The sequence below is a fragment of the Neoarius graeffei genome, chromosome 17 (genome assembly GCF_027579695.1).
Source record: "Neoarius graeffei isolate fNeoGra1 chromosome 17, fNeoGra1.pri, whole genome shotgun sequence".
NCBI lineage: Eukaryota > Metazoa > Chordata > Actinopteri > Siluriformes > Ariidae > Neoarius > Neoarius graeffei.
Window position 1 is genome coordinate 43,529,005 of NC_083585.1, and position 25,771 is coordinate 43,554,775.

General features: G+C 41.2%; 1 protein-coding gene across 4 annotated transcripts in view; it reads right to left on the reverse strand.

Annotated features, from left to right (window-relative positions):
• Positions 1-25,771, reverse strand: part of gabbr1a (gamma-aminobutyric acid (GABA) B receptor, 1a) — a 171,868-nt gene that overhangs the window by 28,098 nt on the left and 117,999 nt on the right. For all 4 annotated transcript variants that reach the window (XM_060944267.1, XM_060944268.1, XM_060944270.1 and 1 more), the window contains 6 exons: positions 22,624-22,689; positions 20,435-20,626; positions 18,922-19,167; positions 17,921-17,984; positions 17,364-17,441; positions 6,618-6,768 (listed from right to left, as the gene is read on the reverse strand). In XM_060944267.1, the coding sequence (XP_060800250.1) occupies positions 6,618-6,768; positions 17,364-17,441; positions 17,921-17,984; positions 18,922-19,167; positions 20,435-20,626; positions 22,624-22,689 (797 nt within the window). The remainder of the gene's footprint in view (positions 1-6,617; positions 6,769-17,363; positions 17,442-17,920; positions 17,985-18,921; positions 19,168-20,434; positions 20,627-22,623; positions 22,690-25,771) is intronic.

Consider the following 25,771-nt stretch of genomic DNA (forward strand, 5'->3'; position numbering starts at 1 on the left):
AATATGGACTTTTGAAACTTCCACATCATTGCATTCCGTTTTTATTTACAATTTGTACTTTGTCCCAACTTTTTTGGAATCGGGGTTGTAGTTTTACCAGTTTATACCTATATTGCAATTACCATACATTTGTGGATTAGATAAATTAATTGTGATGAGGACCAAACACAAAGCTTACATCCACCACAACCTGAAATACACTACCGTTCAAAAGTTTGGGGTCACCCAGACAATTTTGTGTTTTCCATGAAAAGCCACATTTTTATTTACCACCATAAGTTGTAAAATGAATAGAAAATATAGTCAAGACATTTTTCTGGCCATTTTGAGCATTTAATCGACCCCACAAATGTGATGCTCCAGAAACTCAATCTGCTCAAAGGAAGGTCAGTTTTATAGCTTCTCTAAAGAGCTAAACTGTTTTCAGCTGTGCTAACATGATTGTACAAGGGTTTTCTAATCATCCATTAGCCTTCTGAGGCAATGAGCAAACACATTGTACCATTAGAGCACTGGAGTGATAGTTGCTGGAAATGGGCCTCTACAGTGGTGCTTGAAAGTTTGTGAACCCTTTAGAATGTTCTATATTTCTGCATAAATATGACCTAAAACATCATCAGATTTTCACACAAGTCCTAAAAGTAGATAAAGAGTACTCAGTTAAACAAATGAAACAAAAATATTATACTTGGTCATTTATTTATTGAGGAAAATGATACAATATTACATATCTGCGAGTGGCAAAAGTATGTGAACCTTTGCTTTCAGTATCTGGTGTGACCCCCTTGTGCAGCAATAACTGCAACTAAACGTTTCCGGTAACTGTTGATCAGTCCTGCACACCGGCTTGGAGGAATTTTAGCCCATTCCTCCATACAGAACAGCTTCAACTCTGGGATGTTGGTGGGTTTCCTCACATGAACTGCTCGCTTCAGGTCCTTCCACAACATTTCCATTGGATTAAGGTCAGGACTTTAACTTGGCCATTCCAAAACATTAACTTTATTCTTCTTTAACCATTCTTTGGTAGAACGACTTGTGTGCTTAGGGTCGTTGTCTTGCTGCATGACCCACCTTCTCTTGAGATTCAGTTCATGGACAGATGTCCTGACATTTTCCTTTAGAATTCGCTGGTATAATTCAGAATTCATTGTTCCATCAATGATGGCAAGTTGTCCTGGCCCAGATGCAGCAAAACAGGCCTGAACCATGATACTACCACCATCATGTTTCACAGATGAGATAAGGTTCTTATGCTGGAATGCAGTGTCTTCCTTTCTCCAAACATAACGCTTCTCATTTAAACCAAAAAGTTCTATTTTGGTCTCATCCGCACACAAAACATTTTTCCAATAGCCTTCTGGCTTGTCCACGTGATCTTTAGAAAACTGCAGATGAGCAGCAATGTTCTTTTTGGAGAGCAGTGGCTTTCTCCTTGCAACCCTGCCATGCACAGCATTGTTGTTCAGTGTTCTCCTGATGGTGGACTCATGAACATGAACATTAGCCAATGTGAGAGAGGCCTTCAGTTGCTTAGAAGTTACCCTGGGGTCCTTTGTGACCTCACCAACTATTACACGCCTTGCTCTTGGAGCAATCTTTGTTGGTCGACCACTCCTGGGGAGGGTAACACTGGTCTTGAATTTCCTCCATTTATACACAATCTGTCTAACTGTGGATTGGTGGAGTCCAAACTCTTTAGAGATGGTTTTGTAACCTTTTCCAGCCTGATGAGCATCAACAACGCTTTTTCTGAGGTCCTCAGAAATCTCCTTTGTTTGTGCCATGATACACTTCCACAAAGATGTGTTGTGAAGATCAGACTTTGATAGATCTCTATTCTTTAAATAAAACAGGGTGCCCACTCACACCTGATTGTCATCCCATTGATTGAAAACACCTGACTCTAATTTCACCTTCAAATTAACTGCTAATCCTAGAGGTTCACATACTTTTGCCACTCACAGATATGTAATATTGGATCATTTTCCTCAATAAATAAATGACCAAGTATAATATTTTTGTCTCATTTGTTTAATTGGGTTCTCTTTATCTACTTTTAGGACTTGTGTGAAAATCTGATTATGTTTTAGGTCGTATTTATGCAGAAATATAGAAAATTCTAAAGGGTTCACAAACTTTCAAGCACCACTGTATACGCCTATGTAGATATTGCACCAAAAACCAGACATTTGCAGCTAGAATAGTCATTTACCACATTAGCAATGTATAGAGTGGATTTCTGATTAGTTTAAAGTGATCTTCATTGAAAAGAACAGTGCTTTTCTTTCAAAAATAAGCACATTTCAAAGTGACCCCAAACTTTTGAACGGTAGTGTATAATATTGAAATGGTTAGATACATTTCAGGAAATAACTATGTGTTTTTATATTAAGTGGAACATTATCTCATAAACTATGCAGAAGTTTTTAATGAGTGATTAGAATTTTGTAACTATTTTTTAAAAAAGGTATGGGGTGGTGGAAATTACTGGGTGCGGTGGAAATTACTGGGTGTTGTGGAAATTACAATGAATGGACCATATAGAAAAACAAGACATTTATTTTAAAACCTTAAGCACACAATTTCATTAAACAAATCAATTTAGTCTGTTTGGTCTCTTACCATAAAAAGATGAACAGTACAGTCTTACTGTAAACAACTATAACCAAAAATAGCCAAACAAAGTTGTGAATGTAAAATTGTAACATTCTTATTGGTTAGATGAACACTGTTATGAATTTCCGAATACTTTAAAAAAAAAACACTTAAACCTTTGTCATGTCAATGCACTGCAACATGAACTGTAAACCATCTTGAGTGTCTGTAAAGCATCTTGAGCATGCGTGCACACGCATGTGCGTGTGTGTTTGGTATTGTAAAATTGTAATCAGTCTCTTAGATGAACACTATTCTGAAGAAAACTTTTAAAAGACACCTTAAACTATATCATATCAGTTATCATATAACATGAACTGTAAAGTATTCTGAACACAGGGGAGAGAAAGAGTGAGAGAGAGAGAGAGAGAGAGAGAGAGAGAGGGAGGGAAAGAGAGAGAGAGTGGTTTGTCCAGCGAGCATTTAGAGTGACCAGACAGTATGTGTGAGAGATAATTTATGTGTGCATGAAAGTGAGGTTTTGTGTGTGTGTGTGTGAGAGAGAGAGAGTATATGTGTGTGAGAGAGAGAGAGAAACCGTGACAATCTAATTCAAGGCCAAATTTTGCAGATTTCTTTCCATACTACCGTCTTAATCTCCTTGTGGCGCTTTGTCACTGGTATGGGCTCAGGGATGAGGCCAAAGTTCTCCTTAGTGTGTGTGGTGCTGTTGCCAGCTGCTTTTTAGACTTGGCATTCGGCGAGTCAGCCTGCCTCACTTTTTTCATTAATCGATCGTACCGTTTGCGGTACTTCTCGGCCTTCTGCAGAGCCTTCTCAAGCTTAACATTGCTTTCATACAATGCTGCATACACTTTTGAACGGTTTCTTAAAACCTTTTTCCTTCCCCTTTGTTTTTGAGTTGAAGGTTGGGCATTGGGTGATACTGAGGGTGGTGTGGGAGGTGGAGAGACATCATGTTCTGGTTGCACCAAATCTGGAGAGTTTGGTGGTGTAGTGGTAGCAAGGTAGGCCTGTACCTTAAGAGCTTTCTTCATCTTCTCCCGATATTTTTTTATATTGATTCTCCCGTCTCCTTCTTTTGCATTGTTCTCTCTTTGATAATTCTGCAATTGGCTTTACAATCCCTCTTTCTTTTTTTCTCAGATATCTCTCTCCCTGTCTCTTTTCAGTCGCTCTTCATATTTGACAGGGTCTTTTTTTATTCTGTCCCTGTAGGCCTGGGACCTTTCTGCCATAGACTTCCGTGGCATCTTAAAAACAGATGAAAATGCATTTCAACAAATATACCTTTGAATAAATACATTAACATTGTATATTTTTATAAATAAGTCACACATATGTAGCCTCACAATCTATAAAAATTGCACCTGTAAGCATAAATGTAATTTCCACCACACCTTTGTAATTTCCACCCAAGAAGGTAATGTGTTGGAAATTACGGAGGTGGAAATTACAATCCTACAGTATTTGGTGAAAAAATCTAAGCTAGCATCACATATTAGCTATGAATTGGTATCTAGCATTTCATGCATGCAAAATACATCTATGTACATTAAAAAATCAACTTATTTACAAACTCAGTTGATGTTACGGCATGTTTGGAAATTACATACAATAAAAATATTTTCATTTCAAGCAATATTTACCTTGAGTTTTCTTCAAAAGTGTGTGAAGAAATTCAAAATCTCCTCCATATCAGACATGTGCTGTGATGTCAGTGTTCATCTCCATAGAAACTACCCAAACAGTCTTTCATACAAACTTTTTAAAGGGATATTACAGTGTTGTGTTGGAAATTACGGCAATACTGTGGGACAACTACATTTGGTATATAAAATCACATAAATAGTTGTTTGACCTTAAATACCCCAGTTATGTTTTGATTATTTTACTGATACTTTATTCAGTCACATTTAAAAAATTTAGATAAATCATTTTTTTACACTTTATTTTCATTATTGAAGATCAGAAGTCTGGGTGTGGGACAGGCACAAAACAGCAATATTTGCATCTATAACGATGTTGAAAAAGGTGAAAAAGTCATCGTAGACTACCGGTAAAAATTTCCTAAAGCACTTTCATTGTAAAGATAACTATGAAAGTGTGAAATTTCCTTTTTTTTTAAAAATAAAATATGATCAAAGGACATGAAAGTGCCCGTAGTCTAAGAAACGCCCAGATATGTGACCAATTTTGTTCTCAATCTGGAGCAGGTCTGCTGTTCATTTGTAAATGATGATGATTGAGTATAGAAGGCTATTTTAAAAGTATCAAAGTTATGGACAAATCATCTTGTTAGTCTAGTAATGTATTTACAGATCTGTTTATAATACACTCAGTGGCCACTTTATTAGGAACACCCATCCACCTGCTGTTTTATGCGGTTAACTAATCAGCCAATCCCTTGACAGCAGCACAATGCATCGAATCATGCAGATACAAATCAAGAGCTTCAGTTCATGTTCACTTCAAACATCAGAATGCGAAAAATTGTGATCTCAAAGTGTGACTTTCACTAGCTGGTGCTAGATGGACTGGTTTGAGTATTTCAGAAACTGCTGATCTCCTGGGGTTTTCACACGTAAATAACAGTCTCTAGAGTTTACACAGAATGGTGCGAAAAACAAAAAACACTGAGCGAGCGACAGTTCTGTGTGTGGAAACGTCTTGTTGATAAGAGAGGTCAGAGGAAAATGGCCAAATTGGTTCGAGCTGCCAGGAAGGATATAGTAACTCATATAATCACTCTTTACAACCGTGGTGAGCAGAAAAGCATCTCAGCATGCAACAGCAGAAGAACACATTGGGTTCCACTCCTGCAGCCAAGAACAGGAATCTTACAATCAAGAACAAATTCCTATTAAAGTGGCCGGGGAGTATATTCATAATTTTTTTACATACCAGTTATTTGTCATTTTTTGATAACAATGAATTGCTAATAATCGATTTATAATTGTTGCATCAATTCATTTTAATCATTGCCTTTTAAAGTGATGCATCGATTCAAATCGGTGGATGGTTAACACCCCTACAAACAGGCATGATGTCAGGACTCAGAGCTTCCTGAATGCATTTTACAAATTTTTACTCATGTGTCTTCTGTAGATATTAAAACATAACATGAATAACTGAAGGCTGCGTTTTCATTTCATACAAGAGGTCTAAGCAGCAGGCACTGCAGTCATTTCAATGTAATTTTCATTATGTACACTGTTTGTGGAGTTTACTTGAAAATGATATGACGATTTTTATTTTTAAAAATCTGTTAAATGATAGAAGTCCATAATGTCACGTAAAATATGACTAATTCATAAATACTGATATTAACATGTACAAATACTTAATGACTTGTTTATATAATCCATCCATCCATTATCTGTAGCCGCTTATCCTGTGCAGGGTTGCGGGCAAGCTGGAGCCTATCCCAGCTGACTGTGGGTGAGAGGCGGGGTACACCCTGGACAAGTCACCAGATCATCACAGGGCTGACACAGAGACAAACAACCATTCACACTCACATTCACACCTACGGCCAATTTAGAGTCACCAGTTAACCTAACCTGCATGTCTTTGGACTGTGGGGGAAACCGGAGCACCCGGAGGAAACCCACGCGGACACGGGGAGAACATGCAAACTCCACACAGAAAGGCCCTTGTTGGCCACTGGGCTCGAACCCAGAGCCTTCTTGCTGTGAGGTGACAGCGCTAACCACTACACCACCACGCCCTTGTTTATATAATATTATATATATTCATTTCAACACTACACATGCAGCCATTTAACAAAAGCTTGAACTCCACTTCTGCCCAGATTAAACACAGAGCAGGATGTGAGGAGTCAGGAAAAGGAGGATGCCACAATTTATTGAGTGGTTTATGTCCCACAGAATAAATAACCCGAGCTCAGAATCTAAACAGAGTTGCATTTATTTATACCCTGAGCTCCAAGATTACACACAACCTAATTACACTACACATCTGTACTGAGTGATTACCGAATGTTGCTGTTGTAGATGTTGAATGTGAGACAAACGATGCCCAGGATGATTCCCAGGCCAGCAAACACAGATACAGAAACAAACAGCTTCTGGGAAAGGAAACGAAAATCTTCTAACACCACCGTCTGATCTCTTGGAGGGCCTCCGCCTGCAAAGTGCAGATAAATCAGTCAGGGGGTGGGGTGGGGGGTGGGGTGGAAGATGTAAAGAACTCAACGGGAAGGAGTGGAAGTGCAGAACAAAATGATGGAAACCCATTTATGACAGACTTCAAAAGTCAAAACACAGGAATAGACAGATGACAGAGCTTTAGCTCAAAATTCATCAGTAGAGGAGCATTAGTGAGGAAATAATGTTGTTTGGCACCATGACAGATATCCGGAGAAGTAGCAGCGGGAGAAGATCACAGCATAAATACTCTCGTTTGTAGTTTTCAGGTGTGAAGTTTAATGTAGCTGTGCAGTTTCAGCTACATTAAGTTACAACCCCGATTCCAAAAAAGTTGGGACAAAGTACGAATTTTAAATAAAAATGGAATGCAATGATGTGGACGTTTCAAAATTCCATATTTTATTCAGAATAGAACATAGATTACACATCAAATGTTTAAACTGAGAAAATGTATCATTTAAAGAGAAAAATTAGGTGATTTTAAATTTCATGACAACAACACATCTCAAAAAAGTTGGGACAAGGCCATGTTTACCACTGTGAGACATCCCCTTTTCTCTTTACAACAGTCTGTAAACGTCTGGGGACTGAGGAGACAAGTTGCTCAAGTTTAGGGATAGGAATGTTAACCCATTCTTGTCTAATGTAGGATTCTAGTTGCTCAACTGTCTTAGGTCTTTTTTTGTCGTATCTTCCGTTTTATGATGCGCCAAATGTTTTCTATGGGTGAAAGATCTGGACTGCAGGCTGGCCAGTTCAGTACCCGGACCCTTCTTCTATGCAGCCATGATGCTGTAATTGATGCAGTATGTGGTTTGGCATTGTCATGTTGGAAAATGCAAGGTCTTCCCTGAAAGAGACGTCGTCTGGATGGGAGCATATGTTGCTCTAGAACCTGGATATACCTTTCAGCATTGATGGTGTCTTTCCAGATGTGTAAGCTACCCATGCCACACGCACTAATGCAACCCCATACCATCAGAGATGCAGGCTTCTGAACTGAGCGCTGATAACAACTTGGGTCGTCCTTCTCCTCTTTAGTCTGAATGACACGGCGTCCCTGATTTCCATAAAGAACTTCAAATTTTGATTCGTCTGACCACAGAACAGTTTTCCACTTTGCCACAGTCCATTTTAAATGAGCCTTGGCCCAGAGAAGACGTCTGCGCTTCTGGATCATGTTTAGATACGGCTTCTTCTTTGAACAATAGAGTTTTAGCTGGCAACGGCGGATGGCACGGTGAATTGTGTTCACAGATAATGTTCTCTGGAAATATTCCTGAGCCCATTTTGTGATTTCCAATAGAGAAGCATGCCTGTATGTGATGCAGTGCCGTCTAAGGGCCCAAAGATCACGGGCACCCAGTATGGTTTTCCGGCCTTGACCCTTACGCACAGAGATTCTTCTAGATTCTCTGAACCTTTTGATGCTATTATGCACTGTAGATGATATGTTCAAACTCTTTGCAATTTTACACTGTCGAACTCCTTTCTGATATTGCTCCACTATTTGTCGGCGCAGAATTAGGGGGATTCCCATCTTTACTTCTGAGAGCCGCTGCCACTCCAAGAGGCTCTTTTTATACCCAGTCATGTTAATGACCTATTGCCAATTGACCTAATGAGTTGCAATTTGGTCCTCCAGCTGTTCCTTTTTTGTACCTTTAACTTTTCCAGCCTCTTATTGCCCCTGTCCCAACTTTTTTGAGATGTGTTGCTGTCATGAAATTTCAAACGAGCCAATATTTGGCATGAAATTTCAAAATGTCTCACTTTCGACATTTGATATGTTGTCTATGTTCTATTGTGAATACAATGTCAGTTTTTGAGATTTGTAAATTATTGCATTCCGTTTTTATTTACAATTTGTACTTTGTCCCAACTTTTTTGGAATCGGGGTTGTACATTCAGCTACATGTGCAGGTTACAATTGCTCCATCAGTCAGGACATAAAGAGCCTAATGAGATGAAGCAAAGCATATGGTGTATAGCAGTGATTAAATACAGTATTTCCTTTCTGAATCTCATCAACACATATCCCACCTCCGGAATGACAGCAGCTCTTAAATATTTGGTGAAGAATCACTGGTCATTTGGTGAATAGTCGCCTGTGCATGTTGTAATATGTTTTTTTTTTTTAAACTACAGCCAATTCACAGGAACTTGTAAAGCGGATGCTTAATTAATTAATATCTAACAATAGGAGTTGTTATATCACAAAGAAAAATGCTCCTAGGATAAGGATTCATATCACAGAGTATTTTATTTAATGTTTATAGAAGGAGTCTCCAGCTTCAGCACTTTGTTCAAGGCAAAATATTTAAGTTATTCTCCAAAATCGAGTTGTACATGAGCTGATAGTGGATGAGGCGCGTAGCACCGAGTCAGCTATAAGCCATGCATGAAAAGATTAAGTGGAATAACTGTCATTCTATCCACATTCACTGGATTTTGAGAAACAGGGTATTTTTACTTTTAGCAAATTTGATAAATAAAAACGTCATACAAAACGTCTGACAAAATCATTTCCGCCTAGAATGTAAACAAACCGGTGAAATGACAGTAGCAATTTGTGAAAAATGTGATGATAATAATTCTTGAACAATAAAAAAAAATACATTCTTATCACCAAATACTTTTATTCCATATTTTGTTGCTTTTTTTTTGTATTTTCATGGGGTTTTGTTTTCAAGTAGAGTTTTTATTTCGTCCTCAATTGGTTCAGCAACACGCTCCGCCATCATCTTCTTCTTTAGGGTTTTTTGGTGGTTGACAAACCAACTTAAAGGTGTATCACCACCACCAACTGGGCTGAAGTGTGGAACAGGAGATATTGGGGGTGACGACAACAATATTCTTTTAACTATTTCTGTTTCTTTTAAATACTTGATAATTTTTGGGGTTTTGTTTTCGAGTAGAGTTTTTATTTTGTCCTTGGTTGATTCAGCAACACGCTCCGCCATTTTGTTTTTCTCTACTTATGGTAGATCAGTCGATAGCCTAGTAGTAGAGTAGCCAATCAGAGCGCGCGACTGCTCATATCCGGTGAATGTGGATATTATAAAAAGTTGTAGCTTTAGCTTTAAGTCTTCAGAGCTGAGGATTTTCTCAGTAACATCACAAGCTGCATTTTTTGTCTTATTAACTTCACAAGAGAAAGAAGGGGGGGGATGTTGTTAATGGAGCTACTGTTTATAGTTACTATAAAATCGGTGACAGCAGACATTCCACAGTCTATCTGTTATATCTGTGCAGCCGTAGTAAGCACAGATGTTCCACAACATTAAATTTTGAAGTATAAACCTATTAAAAATATGCTCACATATTTGGTTGGTTTTAATAACTAAGACTGTTAAACTAATTGTTGGCGAATTGTTGTGGTATAAGCAGAACAAACCACTTGAGAGTGTGCAGTTCCAGGAAAATAATCAACTCCAGGGTGGGAACTCCTGTTGTTAATTATAATTGTTTATATTATATTCATTATGTTTTATTCCAGCCCTGTGATGACCTGGCGACTTGTCCAAGGTGTACCCTGCCTTTCGCCCGTAGTCAGCTGGGATAGGCTCCAGCTTGCCTGCGACCCTGTAGAACAGGATAAAGCGGCTACAGATAATGAGATGAGATGAGATGTTTTATTCCTGACATTAGCGGCATCGGGGCGGCACAGTGGTGTAGTGGTTAGCGCTGTCGCCTCACAGCAAGAAGGTCCTGGGTTCGAGCCCCGGGGCCGGCGAGGGCCTTTCTGTGTGGAGTTTGCATGTTCTCCCCGTGTCCGCGTGGGTTTCCTCCGGGTGCTCCAGTTTCCCCCACGGTCCAAAGACATGCAGGTTAGGTTAACTGGTGACTCTAAATTGACCGTAGGTGTGAATGTGAGTGTGAATGGTTGTCTGTGTCTATGTGTCAGCCCTGTGATGACCTGGCGACTTGTCCAGGGTGTACCCCGCCTTTCGCCCGTAGTCAGCTGGGATAGGCTCCTGCGACCCTGTAGAAGGATAAAGCGGCTAGAGATAATGAATGAATGAATGAATGAATGAATTAGCGGCATCAGATTCCAGGCCTGGAGAGTGGCAGCACTAGAGAGTTTAGCTTTTATCTCATTAGAGACTTCCCAGGGCTGCATGGGCTGCGTTTGGTGTGTTAGAAGAGGGTAAATACAAATTTCTGTAACATAAAGACCCTCCAGGAGCGAGTTTGACATCCCTGGCTCTAAAATCAGAATAATAAGCAAGGCACCATTTAAACTTTCACTAATGAATAAAGGTTGTAATGTAAGTCTCACAGGGAGGAATATTTTACTCAGTAAAACAAACATTGTATTTGCCAGAACAGCATGAGCCATTATGGAGAAGAGAGCGTGAGGGCCATGTGTCCCTGTTAGAGCTCAGGTGCCACGGAGTGTCATGACATCTGTGTTCTTTTTGATTCGTTTCATAATATCAGGGCGCAGATGGGTCCACACTGGCTTTTTATCACTGTGCTCACCAGTGCAAGCCCCAGTGTTGCTCAATGTGTGTGTGTGTGTGTGTGTGTGTGTGTGTGTGTGTGTGTGTGTGCGCACGCGTTAGTGAATAATAAAAAGGACCAAATGATAGGAAAGTGTCAAAATGTCCTCACAAAAATATGTTTTTAGAGTCTTTGTTTGAAATTAAAACTGAAGGGTTAGGGTTAAGTGCAGGCATAAGCGTTAAATATCTACAGTAATCATTATGTTAATGTGAGGTCCTCACAAAGATGGAAAAACATGCGAGGGTCATGTATTCAAGACGACGAGCGTGGGTGTGAGCTCAAGAGTGCTGTCATTTGACGCATTTACACACTAAAACCTTCCTTCGTCCTTGATCTAAGAATCAGGACAGTGTGTTGCCATGGAGACCCCACTTCACAACAGTTGCCAAAGCTATTTGGAAAGGAAAGACATGCTCGAGTGGTTGTCAGGGGCTACCGTGCAGGAGCTAAGAGAGCATGAGCAGGCAATATGCTGCAGACATGCACAGAGAAATTCTAAATGGGTTCATTTCAAAAGTTTCACTCGAAGTTTGGGGCCAATTTGAACAGTTTCTCTTCTTTTAAATGCTAGCAGTCAAAGAGTAGCTTGAGGATAGCACAATCAGTCTAATGCTAATTAAATACCAAAGGCTCTATTGAGAGAGAGAGAGAGAGAGAGAGAGAGAGAGAGAGAGAGAGAGAGACCATGAGAGTTTCTGGGTTATTTGTATTGTGCCTCTATTTTGCATTTTTTTTTTTTAGCAAGAGCAAACATGGCATGGACTTATTTTGTAGGCGTGAAGAAAGTAAGCCGTAAATAAACTGGTCACACGTCAGGATAAAGATTACTGCAATTACGAGCAATTGGTGGGCAAGAAAAAGTTTCCTAAAACAGCACACATCAGAAAGTTGGCTAAAGTTGAAGCTGCTATTTACTATACCAAAATAAACTAGCATCATCTTACTTTAATATCAATGTTTAGAACATAGAACTACAAACATGCTGCACATAGACATTTTATCACTCGATTTATCCTTCCTAATAAATCCTTCCTAATATCATAAATACAATTTAATTAAATAAAAATGCACCTCAAAATATCCATCCATCCATCCATCCATTATCTGTAGCTGCTTATCCTGTTCTACAGGGTCGCGGGCAAACTGGAGCCTATCCCAGCTGACTACAGTGTGGGTGAGAGGCGGGGTACACCCTGGACAGGTCACCTCAAAATACAAGTTACCAAAATGATATTTGAACCGTTTTATTTTACTTTTACAGCCTTGATTAGCTTTAGTCCTGACTTTGGTGTCTGCTGAAGTGAACAAGCTGAAGTCAATTCTCTGGTCACGTTTCTTCTCTGATACCAATGTCAGTTCACTAATGTCATGCTGCCAGAACCTCCTTCCTCAATGAGACCAGAGCATGGAGGACTGATTAGAGCTTCAACCGAGGTTGACTCATGGGGGTGGCTGAGCTTGTAAATAGCATCCTAAGTATATGGAAGAAGTAAAGCAGGAATACACAGGGACATTTAAATCTGCTTTTAACGCTAAAGGAAATTTGGAGTATGATTGGAAATTTTTGAGGTATAGTCATAATTTAATATTCAGTAATTTTGCATTTTACTGCGTCAGTGGTTTATTGACAACCTAGTCATGGCATTCATGAATCCATGTCAGATAGATAGATTAGATTAGATAGAACTTTATTGATCCCTTTGGGAGGGTTGCCTCAGGGAAATTAAAAATTCCAGCAGCATCATGACAGGATAAACAGAGACTAGAAAATAGAGAAAACTTCTAAATAAATTAAGTATTTACATATACAAATGTAAATAAAAAAAAAAGATATGAAAAAAGTCCAGCAGGAGAGGTATTGCATATTATATTGCACATTTATATTGCACATTGTCCAGTATTGCTTTTTGTCAGGCTAGGCTACGGCTCCTTCCCATCCTCTGTCCTCCTGTTACCCCTCCTCCCCCCCAGAGAGGAGTTGTACAGTCTGATGGCGTGAGGGACAAAGGAGTTTTTAAGTCTGTTAGTCCTGCACTTGGGAAGGAGCATTCTGTCACTGAACAGGCTCCTCTGGTTGCTGATGACGGTGTGCAGAGGGTGACTGGCATCGTCCATGATGTTCAGTAGTTTGTCCATAGACCTCTTCTCTGCCACCGTCACCAGAGAGTCCAGCTTCATGCCGACCACAGAGCCGGCCCGCCTGATCAGTTTGTCCAGCCTGGATGTGTCCTTCTTGGATGTGCTGCCCCCCCAGCACACCACGGTGTAAAACAGGACACTGGCGACCACGGACTGATAGAACATCCACAGGAGTTTCCTGCAGATGTTAAAGGACGACAGCCTCTTCAGGAAGTACAGCTTGCTCTGTCCCTTCCTGTACAGGTGGTTGGTGTTGCAAGTCCAGTCCAGCTTGCTGTCCAGCCACAGCCCGAGGTACTTGTAGGAATCCACAGCCTCCACCTCGACTCCCTCGATCAGAACTGGTCGTGACCTTGGTCTGGACCTCCCAAAGTCAATGACCAGCTCCTTGGTCTTTGAGGTGTTGAGCTGCAGATGGTTCCTGTTGCACCAAACGGCAAAGTCCCTCACCAGGCTCCTATATTCCTCTCTGTCGTCCCTGATACACCCCACGATGGCTGTCTCATCAGCGAACTTCTGAATGTGACACAGCTCTGAGTTGTAGCAGAAGTCCGTGGTGTACAGGGTGAAGAGAAGAGGGGCTAGCACCGTGCCCTGGGGTGCTCCGGTGCTGCTAATCACAGTGTCAGACGTGATGTCCTTCAGCCTGACATACTGCTGCCTGTCAGTGAGGTAGGTGGAGATCCAGATGACCAGGCAGGGGTCCATTCGCATCCTGTTCAGTTTGTCCTGAAGCATAAGGGGCTGGATGGTATTGAAGGCACTCGAGAAGTCCCAGAAGAGGATCCTCACTGTGCCATTTCCCTTATCCAGATGCAAGTGGGCTCGGTGTAGCAGGTAGAGGATGGCGTCTTCCACAACAACACCTGCCCAATACACAAACTGCAGACAGTCCTGGGCATGTTGCACCTGGGGTCTGAGGAGGCTGAGGAAGAGCTGCTCCAACATCTTCATCAGATGTGAAGTGAGTGCCACCGGTCGGAAGTCGTTCAGCTCGCTGGGCCGATTCTTCTTGGGAACTGGAACGATGCATGATGTCTTCCAGAGGGTGGGCACTCTCCCCAGCTGCAGGCTAAGGTTGAAGATGCATTGGAGTGGTTCACCCAGTTCAGCAGCGCAGGTCTTCAGTAGTCGGGGACACACCTTGTCCGGGCCTGCTGCTTTCCTGGGGTGAAGCTTCCTCAGGTGACCTCTGACCTGGTCTGCAGTGATGCATGGAGGAGTCTGTGTTGAGGTGGGGGAGGAGGAGAAGAGGGCTGCTGCGATGACTGGGGGGAGGTGTGTTGAGGGAAGAAGGAGAGATGGCTGCAGTGAGGGGGAGGGTGGGGGGTATGTGGGCTGGCTGAACCGGTTGAAGAAGTCATTCAGCTCATTCACCCTCTCCACTGTCCCCCCTACGACTCTGGTCTTTGTGTTGTGGCCTGTGATGGTTTTCACACCTTCCCAGACCTCCCTCATGCTGTTCTCCTTCAGCTTCTGCTCCACCTTTCTCCTGTAGCTGTCCTTAGCTTCCCTCACGCAGTGTTTCACCTCCTGCTGTGCTGCTTTCATTGCCTCCCTGTCCCTGCTCCTGAAGGCGGCCTTCTTCCTGTTGAGGACAGCTTTGACTTCCTGTGTTACCCATGGCTTGTTATTAGAGTAACACCGTACAGTCTTAGCGGGGGAGACCACGTCTGCACAGAAGTTGAGGTAATCCGTCAAACAGTGTGTCAGCCCCTCTATGTCCTCACAGTGTGGGCTAAGCAGCACATCCCAGTCCGTGGTGTCATAACAGTCTCTGAGGGCATTTTCCATTTCAAGGGACCACCTCCTGATGGAGCTAGTTGTTGCAGGCTGCCTTTGGACCAGGGGGTTGTACTTCGGCTGTAGATGAATCAGGTTGTGGTCAGACTTCCCTAGTGGGGGGAGGGGTGTGACTCTGTATGCATCCCTCACATTAGCATACAGTAAGTCAATTGTCCTGTTGTTCCTTGTTGGACAGTCCACAACCTGGTAAAAAGCAGCCAAGGTAGAGTCCAAAGTAGCGTGATTAAAGTCCCCAGAAATGATCATAAATGCCTTAGGGTACTGTGTCTGCAGCCTTGCTGTGACAGAGTGAATCCTCTCACATGCAGTGGCTGCGTCTGCCCTCGGAGGGATGTAAACACAGATGGTGATCACGTGACTGAACTCCCTCGGCAGATAATATGGCCGCAGACTAATGGTTAGCAGCTCCAAGTCCGGGCAACACAAGACTGTCTTTACGGAGATATGTCCCGGGTAACACCAGCGGTTGTTCACATAAATGATGAGTCCCCCACCTTTGTTTTTCCCACATGCTTTAGTGTCTCTGTCAGCTCTCACAGCAGCGAATCCCCACAGGTCCACGTTAGCATCCGGTACGAGGTGGGTTAGCCATGTCTCCGTAAAGATAAATAAGCTGCTCTCCCGGTAAATCTGCTGGTTGTTCAGTGCAGATAGCTCGTCGACCTTATTTGGCAGTGAGTTCACATTCCCCATGATAACGGAGGGAATGGATGGTTTGCAGCACTGCCAGTTGTCCGCTAGCCTAGCCTTTAGCTTAGCCCCGGCTTTGCAGCCCCTGGGTCTCCTCCTCAGCTCCGCCGGGATGGGGTGTCATATCCCAGCTCATCCCATTGTTTTTAGGGCCAGCAGCTCCTCTCTTGAATAAGTGAGAAAACTGGCTCCTGGTTGCATGTTAAAGTTAAAAATATCCATGGGATATGAAGAAAAACACACTATGTCTTCATAAGAAGAGCAGAAAAGTAAAAAAGTGAAAAAAAAAGAGGTTTAAAGAGCTAAAAACTACAGAGCTACTGGAGAGGCAGCCGTCTCCCACAGTGCCAGATGTCAGATTTATGAAAGAGGAGCTCAGGAGGTTAATCGCATAATATCAGTAACAATCACGCACACAAACTGTAAGGCAAATATGTGTGTGTTTTTTACATAATGCGTAAAGCCTTGAGCCACACACAACATTAAAGAAATGCTAACTAATGTTGATTTTTTTTTTTTTAAATGAAAGTACAATTATAGTTGTGGTCAGAAGTTTACATATACTCATCATGGACATGAATGTCATGGCAATATTGGGCCTTGACTGATTTTTTGAACTGTTCGTTTTCTGGGTAAGAATGATTGCAATCATACAGCTTTATAAGAAAAAAAACACAAGAATTTGGTGCAAAAGTTTTTATTTCTTAAAAGAAGAAGAAGAGCAGTCAAATATCCAACCTGAATTCTTCCAGAAGCTTTCTGATGGCTATCAAAAGCATCTGATCAAAATGAAACTTGCTGTATTAGGTCTGCTGTATGCATATTTTTGACGCTGTAGGTATAATTTTGGTCCCGTGTTGATTTCAGAAAACCAGAAATTAATTAAAACCTGTGCACTGAATTCTTTTTTTTTTTTTGAGTGAATGTATGTTGTAAAATCATTCTGCCACAGGAAAAGAACATTTCAAAGAAATCATTGAAAGCCCAATATTGCCATGACATTCACGTCCATGATAAGTGTATGCAAACACAACTGTGAAAAAAATCCAGAATTTTTTAAGACTTTCTATGCTTAGTTTTGACGATATGAAAAATACTGTATACTTTCAAGAATCTTGTTCTCCTTTAAAGCAGAACACTGGTGACTGATGCTGATTTAGTAGGCAAGGCCCAGCCATGCTTAACATTGATTTTAAAACCACAAAACATTTCACAAATCAGTGTTTAGTTCATCAACAGCTCACATTTCGGACACTACAGATTTCATCTCTTGCATTTCAGAGCCGCCCCCCCTCGAGTAAAGATTATTGAAGCAGTAATCTTCAATCACGACAAATATAAAGGAACGGACAGGGAGAGTGAATGAAATGAACAAAGCTGGCGACAGTTGTCTAGACAGAGGAGAAAAAAAAAATCGATCTGTCTCACCTATCCACTTGTCATTTCCGTACCACGAAAGATTGCCTTTTGAGCTGTCATAGTATCCAATCTTCTTGTAACTCCCACCTACAAAATTAAACAGTGAAGCTGGTAAAAACTCAGATAAGAGGTGTCAAAGGGCAGAAAAGGAAATACTCAGTTTGGCCCTGTGAGTCATCCTATTAGTGATTGTGGATGGCATGAAATAAAGCTATTCTTTAAGTAGATTTTAGAAGAAAAAGAGATTAACTCCTCATTAGCAAAACGTTAATTTACAAAATAGTCATTTACGAAAAATAATGAGGCTTAAATCCTGAGTCAATGCATTTGAAAACAATAGATAATTATGGAAATGAAGCAATGGGACAAACATGCATAAAATCTTTATTACAGCTGCTTAATAAGTGCTAACTAATGAGACTACAGGCTGTAGGCTGATTCAATATAATGAAAAAAAAAAAGCCTTTTCGAGAAATTTTGGGGAAAAAAATGTTGGCATTTTTTATTGACGCAAATTCTTGAGCGTTATTTTGACATAATGGACACAACTGATAGTAAGATAATACCTTGCAGTTGTTCTATGAGTGTCCAAGCCATTCTGGATCCCTGAGCATCGAAGACTACATGGCCCTGAGAAAGACACACATACTGGCATTTACAAGCAAAAGGAATATTGATACAGTACCTATAAAATATCCTCCTTTATTCTATCCACATTCACTGGATATGAGCAATCGCATACTCTGATTGGCTACTCTACTACTAGGCTATCAGCTCATATACCGTGAATAAAGAAAAACAAAATGGTGGAATGTGTTGCTGAACCAACTGAGGACGTAATAAAGACTCTACTCGAAAACAAAATCCCAAAATGCAACAAAATATGGAATGAAAGTATTTGATGGTCAGAACGTATTTTTTAAAAAAAATTTTAAGAATTATTATTATTATTGCATTTTTCACAAATTGCTACTGTCATTCCGCCGGTTTGTTTACATTCTAAGCAGAAATGTTTTTGTCGGACATTGTGTCTAAAATTTTTATTTATCAAATTTGCAAAAAATAAAAATGCTCTGTTTCTCAAAATCCAGTGAACATGGATAGACTGAAACAGTTATTCCACTCAATCTCATCATACATGGCTTATAGCCAACTCGATGCTACGCACCTCGTCAGCTATCAGCTCATGTACGACTCGGTTTCATGGAATAACTTGTGTTTTAGTACAATACTTTAGTGCAATCTACAATTATTTCATTAAGCTTGACAACATATTGGGTCATATTTTTCAAATAAGATTATCCATCACTGCATTTTTTAAACTAAATTCATCTTGTTTTTTTTAACAACTTTATTCATCACACGCTTGTGAAATTCCTCTTTGCATTTAGCCCATCTGAAGTAGTGAACACACACATGCAGACACACGTGAGCAATGAGCACACACACATACCCAGAGCAGTGGGCAGCCATGCTAACAGCCCCTGGGAAGCGCTGTTAGCATTCTTACATCTTTCATATATTTGTCTATTTCTAATGTTGCCCCTAACATCAATGTTTTACTCACTGATACGCCTTCAAATGAGCTGGTATTTAGAGCCCGATATATCTCGGCTGTGATGTCCTGGTTGTTGTAATTAAACTCCTCAAGTCTTCTTCCTTTCGCTTGTAGCGGTGCAACTGTTTTATTAAGAGCCAAAGCAAGGGCCCACACTGCATCATATGCCAAGGGAGCCTCTTGAAAACCACCTGTCTCCTCAGGGTTCTTCCCACCAAGACGAGACATGAGCTGAGCCAGAAACTCCTGGGAAGTCTGAATAGGTAAAACAGGACTGAATTTAAGAATCAAAATAGTTGTTTAAGTGGATTACTGCACTAATCAGAAGCTCAATACCAAGGTTACTTGGAGCAATACTTTAACCAAAGCTAATTACTGACAAGAAAGATGTCATTAGGATTTTAATATACTTGGCTCTCACCTGCTACGTTAGACTGGACGGAGAAGCAGACTGAACTAGACTCATGTCACAGTGAGTAGCCAGCCAGACAATTTCAATTTAAGCTAGTCATCAGGGCTATAATTTCTTAGATGTTTTACATCATGAAATAAAACACATGGACAATACTGTGCAAAATTCTTAGGCACCATATTTTTTTTCATGCAAACCTTGTTATAGATTTCGATTTTATGACTTCTACATTATCGAGTCAGTAGAAAAACATTTTAGAGTCCAAACGTTCGTTTTCCAGCATAGAATTAAATGTTACAGAAATAAAATGTTTGTATCTGAGCAGCATGTTACATAAAAGACCACTTTTCAGATTAAAAAAGAAACCATAATGAAGGCTACTGGGGTTTTGTGCAAAATTAAGAAGTGAGTGTGACAGTCAAAGTGTCCAGAAGAGCTGTGGCTGGTTCTGTAAGATGCTCAGTAAAACCAACAACTAATTTCCTTATAAAACTGCACTCACTGTACCTGAGGCTACTATTTTTTTTTAAAGCAAAGGGTCGTCTCACACCAAATATTGACTTTGTCTGATTTATTATAGCTTACTGCTGTTTATAGTATTTTTTTAAAATGTTGCAGCATTTAATTTCATTATTTTTAAGCCGTTTTTGGTCTACAGCATTTCTTTACATGTGCCTTTTGCACAGTGCTGTACATATATTGACTTTATACACAACTATGCCTGACTACATTGGAAGCAAATGTCCAACTGACACCTGAGTACACTTAGCCTTTAAAACACTGGCTCAAGTTTTCCATGGTTGCTTCATTGAACATAATAATGTGAAATGTCTAATAAACTGAAACAGCTTATTTATAATTCAATGTCAGAATAAGATACTGTCCAGGTTTGTTTCCCCGAAGGATACTAACAATGTAAATCTACCATCAAGAGTATAACATCCAATTATGTCCCTTTATACTGTCGTGTATTCAAACTAAAGTTTACCAAGGTTTAATACCTTTTATCTGAAAGTATTTCAACTCCCATACTTCTTTACATCTGGCTGAATGACGTCCTCTTAATCTTGCACCAACATTAGCATAAAAACAAAAATATATTTCACCCACCAGGTTGGAGGCACCACGAACGGTCTCAGGATTCAGCATGACGATCTCTGTAGTGACGTGTCCCTCCACAGCCTCGGTCATCTGCTCCATCGTGCAGTTAATGGCTGGGTCTTTGATTTTAAACCAGTTGTCTGCGTACCAGCCAATGAGGAACCACACATACTTCTTTCCATAGAGTTTCTCCTTATAGACCTTCCAGAGCGTGAGGAAGAAAATGAGAACAGACAGTGAGCAGTGTTGGATTAATAAACCATGCTTAAATAGAAGATTATAAATTATCAATGTGTGAGAAGTATATTTCTGTAGAACGGCATAATACTAGTATAACAGTACTGCCCTTCAATGAACATAAGTACACAGGAGTAACCATGTTATTGTTTATTACAGCTGAACTAAAAAAAAAAAATGTAATAAACAGAAACTAAATAATTGTTGACAAAATGACAGAAGCTGCAGAAATATTTGATAAAAGTACTGTTATATGCTATTATGTGTGAGTGGTACAATCTGCTGTATGTACTTTATGGTACAATATGATGATACACTATATACATGTACACATATACAGCCCTGTGGTATAAATAACAGTTATTCCACGAAATCGAGTCGTACATGAGCTGATAGCTAACGAGGCGCGTAGCACGGAGTTGGCTATAAGCAGTGTACGACGAGATTGAGTGGAATAACTGTTTCATTCTATCCACATTCACTGGATTTTGAGAAACCGAGCACTTTTATTTTTAGTTTTTGCAAATTCAATAAATAAAAACTTCATACAAAACGTCCAACAAAATCATTTCCACTTAGAATGTAAACAATGACAGGAGCAATTTGTGAAAAATTATATAATAATAATTCTTGAAAAATAAAAAAAGATATGTTCTTACCATCAAATACTTTCATTCTATATTTTGTTGCCTTATTTTTTTTTTGTATTTTTTGGAGTTTTGCTTCCGAATAGAGTTTTTGTTTTTTTAATTTCGTCCTTAGTTGGTTCAGCAACACGCTCCGCCATTTTGTTTGTCTCTACTCATGGTATATGAGCTGATATCCTAGTAGTAGAGTAGCCAATCAGAGCACGCAATTGCTCATATCCAGTGAATGTGGATAGAATAATCCTTTTAATACAGCAGCAATTTGTCAGCCATTGACGTTTTATTAGTTAAAGGATGACACATCATCATACATTTTATCACTTTATATTACTTTAATGTTGTGGAATGTCAAGATAAGTTACTTCATAGTTGTACTATTACTGATTTTGTAGCAGCTATAAACAGTCATGCCTTCATCAGTCTCTCTCTAACTTAACAAGACAAAGGCAAAGTTTGCAAGTTTTTTTTTTGTATTTTTGGGCGTTTTTTCAAGTAGAGTTTTTATTGTGTTCTCGGTTGGTTCAGCAACATGCTCTGCCGTTTTGTTTTTCTCTCCTCACAGTATATGAGCTGATAGCCTAGTAGTAGAGTAGCCAATCAGAGCGCGCAATTGCTCATATCCAGTGAATGTGGATAGAATACATTTTTATAAATATATATACCACAGCACTGTGAAAGGACAACTACAGGAATTTTTAACCTGGTACTTATTTTCCCATCTTTTTGGGTTCAAATATTTACTACATCAGAAAACAGCCCCTATGCGATAATCGACGACAGGCACTGAATGGGGTGCTGCATTACAGACCGGAAGAAGACAAAGATAAAACAATGAGTGTAGAGACAGTAATTTTCTGCAGTTACTTTACAGTTATTGAGGTAAAAAGACATAGGGCTTTGTATCTCTGTTGGGACCCTTTCCATGTTGTCAGACACTTATAATAATATTATGAGCCCGTCAGTGGTGAAAACAAGCGCTTTGACACAGATTATTTCCCTACAGATTGAGATCGTATAGCCGTTTTTCCAGTTGCTGGTTATAGTGTTCTAACTCAATAATAGATCAATTTCAACCATTTTTGTCCTTAGTACATATTTGGACTCCATGAGATGGGAAAATAGGGCCCAGATTTTAAAAAAAAATTCCAGAGTTATCCATGAAACTCTCTAATCTTATCAGTCAGAAGGTTCCAGAAGACAAATCACAGGTTTATATTGAACAAGCTTGTCCTAATTTGTTCTAGTTTCTATAGTAACAGCTAATTCATAATATATAATTCACAATATTCATGAAAATAACTGTTCATAACTTGCCTCACAAAAGACTTTTCTTGCTTCAGTCTCATAGAAAAGGCCAACAATAATCCTGGCATCTTGACGCTAGATAATAAAACAAGAAAGAATCGTTTAAGAAAAGATGGACAAATTAATCAATATACAGTGGCATGCAAAAGTTTGGGCACCCTTACTGAAAATGTCTGTTACTGTGAATAGTTAAGTGAGCAGAAGATGAACTGATCACCAAAAGGCATAAAGACGAGACATTTGTTTTTAGCGTTTTATGCAAGATGTGTGTATTATTTTTGTTTTGTACAATTGGAGAGTGAAAAAAGAAAAGGAACACCACGCGAAAGTTTGGGCACCCCAATACATTGGAGTTCTCAGGTAACTTTTACCAAGGTTCCAGACCTTAATTAGCTTATTGAGCTGTGGCTTGTTCAAATTCTTCATTAGGAAAGGTCAGATGATGCAGATTTCAAAGCTGTATAAATTCTCTGACTCCTCCAACTTGTCCCTAAAATCAACAGCCATGGGCTCCTCTAAGCAACTCCCTCGCATTCTGAATAATAAAATAATTGATGCTCACAAAGCAGGAGAAGGCTACAAGAACATAGCAAAGTGCTTTCAGGTAGCCGTTTCCTCAGATCATAATGTTATTAAGAAATGGCAGTGTGGCAGCGGGGGCGTGGCCAAGCGTCAGTCTGTGAATGGAGGGCAGAGTCAGGGAAGGTAGTCAGCAGGCTCCTCCTCCCTCTCTCGGGGAGTCCCTTGCGGATTTCCCGTTAGAGCAGTCGCGAGACGAGACTCTGCGGCATGTGTTTGACCAAGTGAGAGTAATCGATGGTCAAACGCTCCAGCCAAATGCCACCCTGTCCTTCCCCTATTTTTCCATTATTAAGGACAGATTATACCGAGTGACACAGGACACTCAGACTAAGGAACAAATAACCCAACTTTTAATCCCAAAGAGCCACCGGGAATTTATATTCCAGGCGGCTCACTTTAATCCCATGGCTGGACACTTAGGGCAGGACAAGACACTAGCCTGAATAATGGCCCGGTTCTATTGGCCAGGGATTCGTGGCGATGTCTGTAGGTGGTGTACGGCGTGCCGCAAATGCCAGTTAGTAAATCCCGCGGCCATCCCAAAAGCGCCTTTGCGCCCTCTGCCATTAATTGAGACCCCGTTCGAAAGAATTGGGATGGATCTTGTCGGGCCATTAGATCGGTCAACACGAGGATATCGCTTTATTTTAGTTCTGGTAGACTATGCAACGCGATATCCGGAAGCAGTGCCTCTTCGCAATATCTCAGCACGTAGTATTGCAGAAGCACTCTTCCGCGTCATCTCCCGGGTCGGAATCCCCAAAGAGATTCTGACTGATCAAGGCACTACGTTTATGTCATGTACACTGCACAAACTGTATGGGTTACTGGGAATTAAGCCTATTTGCACCAGCGTTTATCACCCACAAACGGATGGCTTAGTCGAACGGTTTAATCGCACCCTCAAAAACATAATTAGAAAATTCGTAAGCGAGGACGCACGCAACTGGGATAAATGGCTCGAGCCCCTGTTATTCGCAGTGCGAGAGGTCCCACAAGCCTCCACGGGGTTCTCCCCATTCGAATTACTATACGGGCATAAGCTGCGTGGCACTCTGGATGTGCTGCGGGAAAATTGGGAGGAGGGACCTTCAACCAGTAAAAACGAAATTCAATACGTTATTGACCTGCGTGCCAAACTCCACACACTCACGCACCTATCCCTGGAGAATTTGCGGCAGGCCCAAGAACATCAAGTCCGTCTGTACGACAGGGGCACGCGCCTTAGGGAATTCACACCGGGAGATAAAGTACTCGTGTTGTTGCCCACGTCGAGCTCTAAACTGATCGCCAGGTGGCAAGGACCCTTTGAGGTCACACGGCGAGTTGGGGACATCGACTATGAGGTGAGGCGAACGGACAGGGGTGGGGCGTTACAGATATACCACCTTAACCTACTAAAACTTTGGAACGAGGAGGTCCCCGTGGCATTGGTGTCGGTGGTTCTGGAGAAGGCGGAGCTGGGGCCAGAGGTTCAAAAAGGGAAATTGACATTGCCCACTGCTCCGGTCCTCTGTGGAGACCACCTCTCCCCGACCCAGCTCACAGAGGTCGCCCAGTTGCAAACTGAATTTTCTGACGTGTTCTCACCGTTGCCCGGCTGCACCCACCTCATAGAACACCACATTGAGACGCCCCCGGCGGTAGTAGTGCGCAGCCACCCTTACAGACTGCCCGAACACAAAAAAAAGGTGGTTCGGGAAGAGCTCGAGGCCATGCTCGAAATGGGCATCGTCGAGGAGTCCCACAGCGACTGGAGCAGCCCGGTGGTCTTGGTTCCCAAGGCCGACGGGTCGGTCCGGTTCTGCATGGACGATAGGAAAGTCAACGCGGTGTCTAAGTTTGACGCGTACCCAATGCCTCGTATTGACAAGTTGCTCGATCGACTAGGCATGGCTCATTTTTATTCGACACTGGATTTGACAAAGGGATATTGGCAGATCCCCTTGACTCTGCTATCCCGAGAGAAAACGGCCTTTTCCACACCGTTTGGCTTACACCAGTTCATCACACTTCCTTTTGAGCTGTTTGGGGCACCCGCTACATTCCAGCGGCTTATGGATAGGGTCCTCCGCCCCATGCCACCTACGCGGCCGCCTACTTGAACGACATTATTATTTATAGTAATGATTGGCCACGGCACCTGGAACACCTAAGGGCCGTCCTTAGGTCGCTGAGGCGAGCGGGTCTCACAGCCAACCCGAAGAAGTGTGCAATTGGGCGGGTGGAAGTACGGTATCTGGGTTTCCACTTGGGCAATGGGCAGGTGCGTCCCCAAATTAATAAGACCGAAGCGACTGCGACCTGCCCGAGGCCCAAGACCAAAAAGGGTGTGAGACAGTTCCTGGAGCTGGCTGGCTACTATTGTAGGTTTATACCTAATTATTCGGACGTCACCAGCCCGCTGACTGATCTCACTAAAAAGGGAGCACCAGATCCAGTCCAGTGGATGGAGCAATGCCAGCGGGCTTTCTTTAAGGTAAAGGCTGCACTGTGTGGGGGGCCACTGTTACACTCCCCTGACTTTTCTCTCCCCTTTATTTTGCAGATGGACACGTCGGACAGAGGGCTGGGG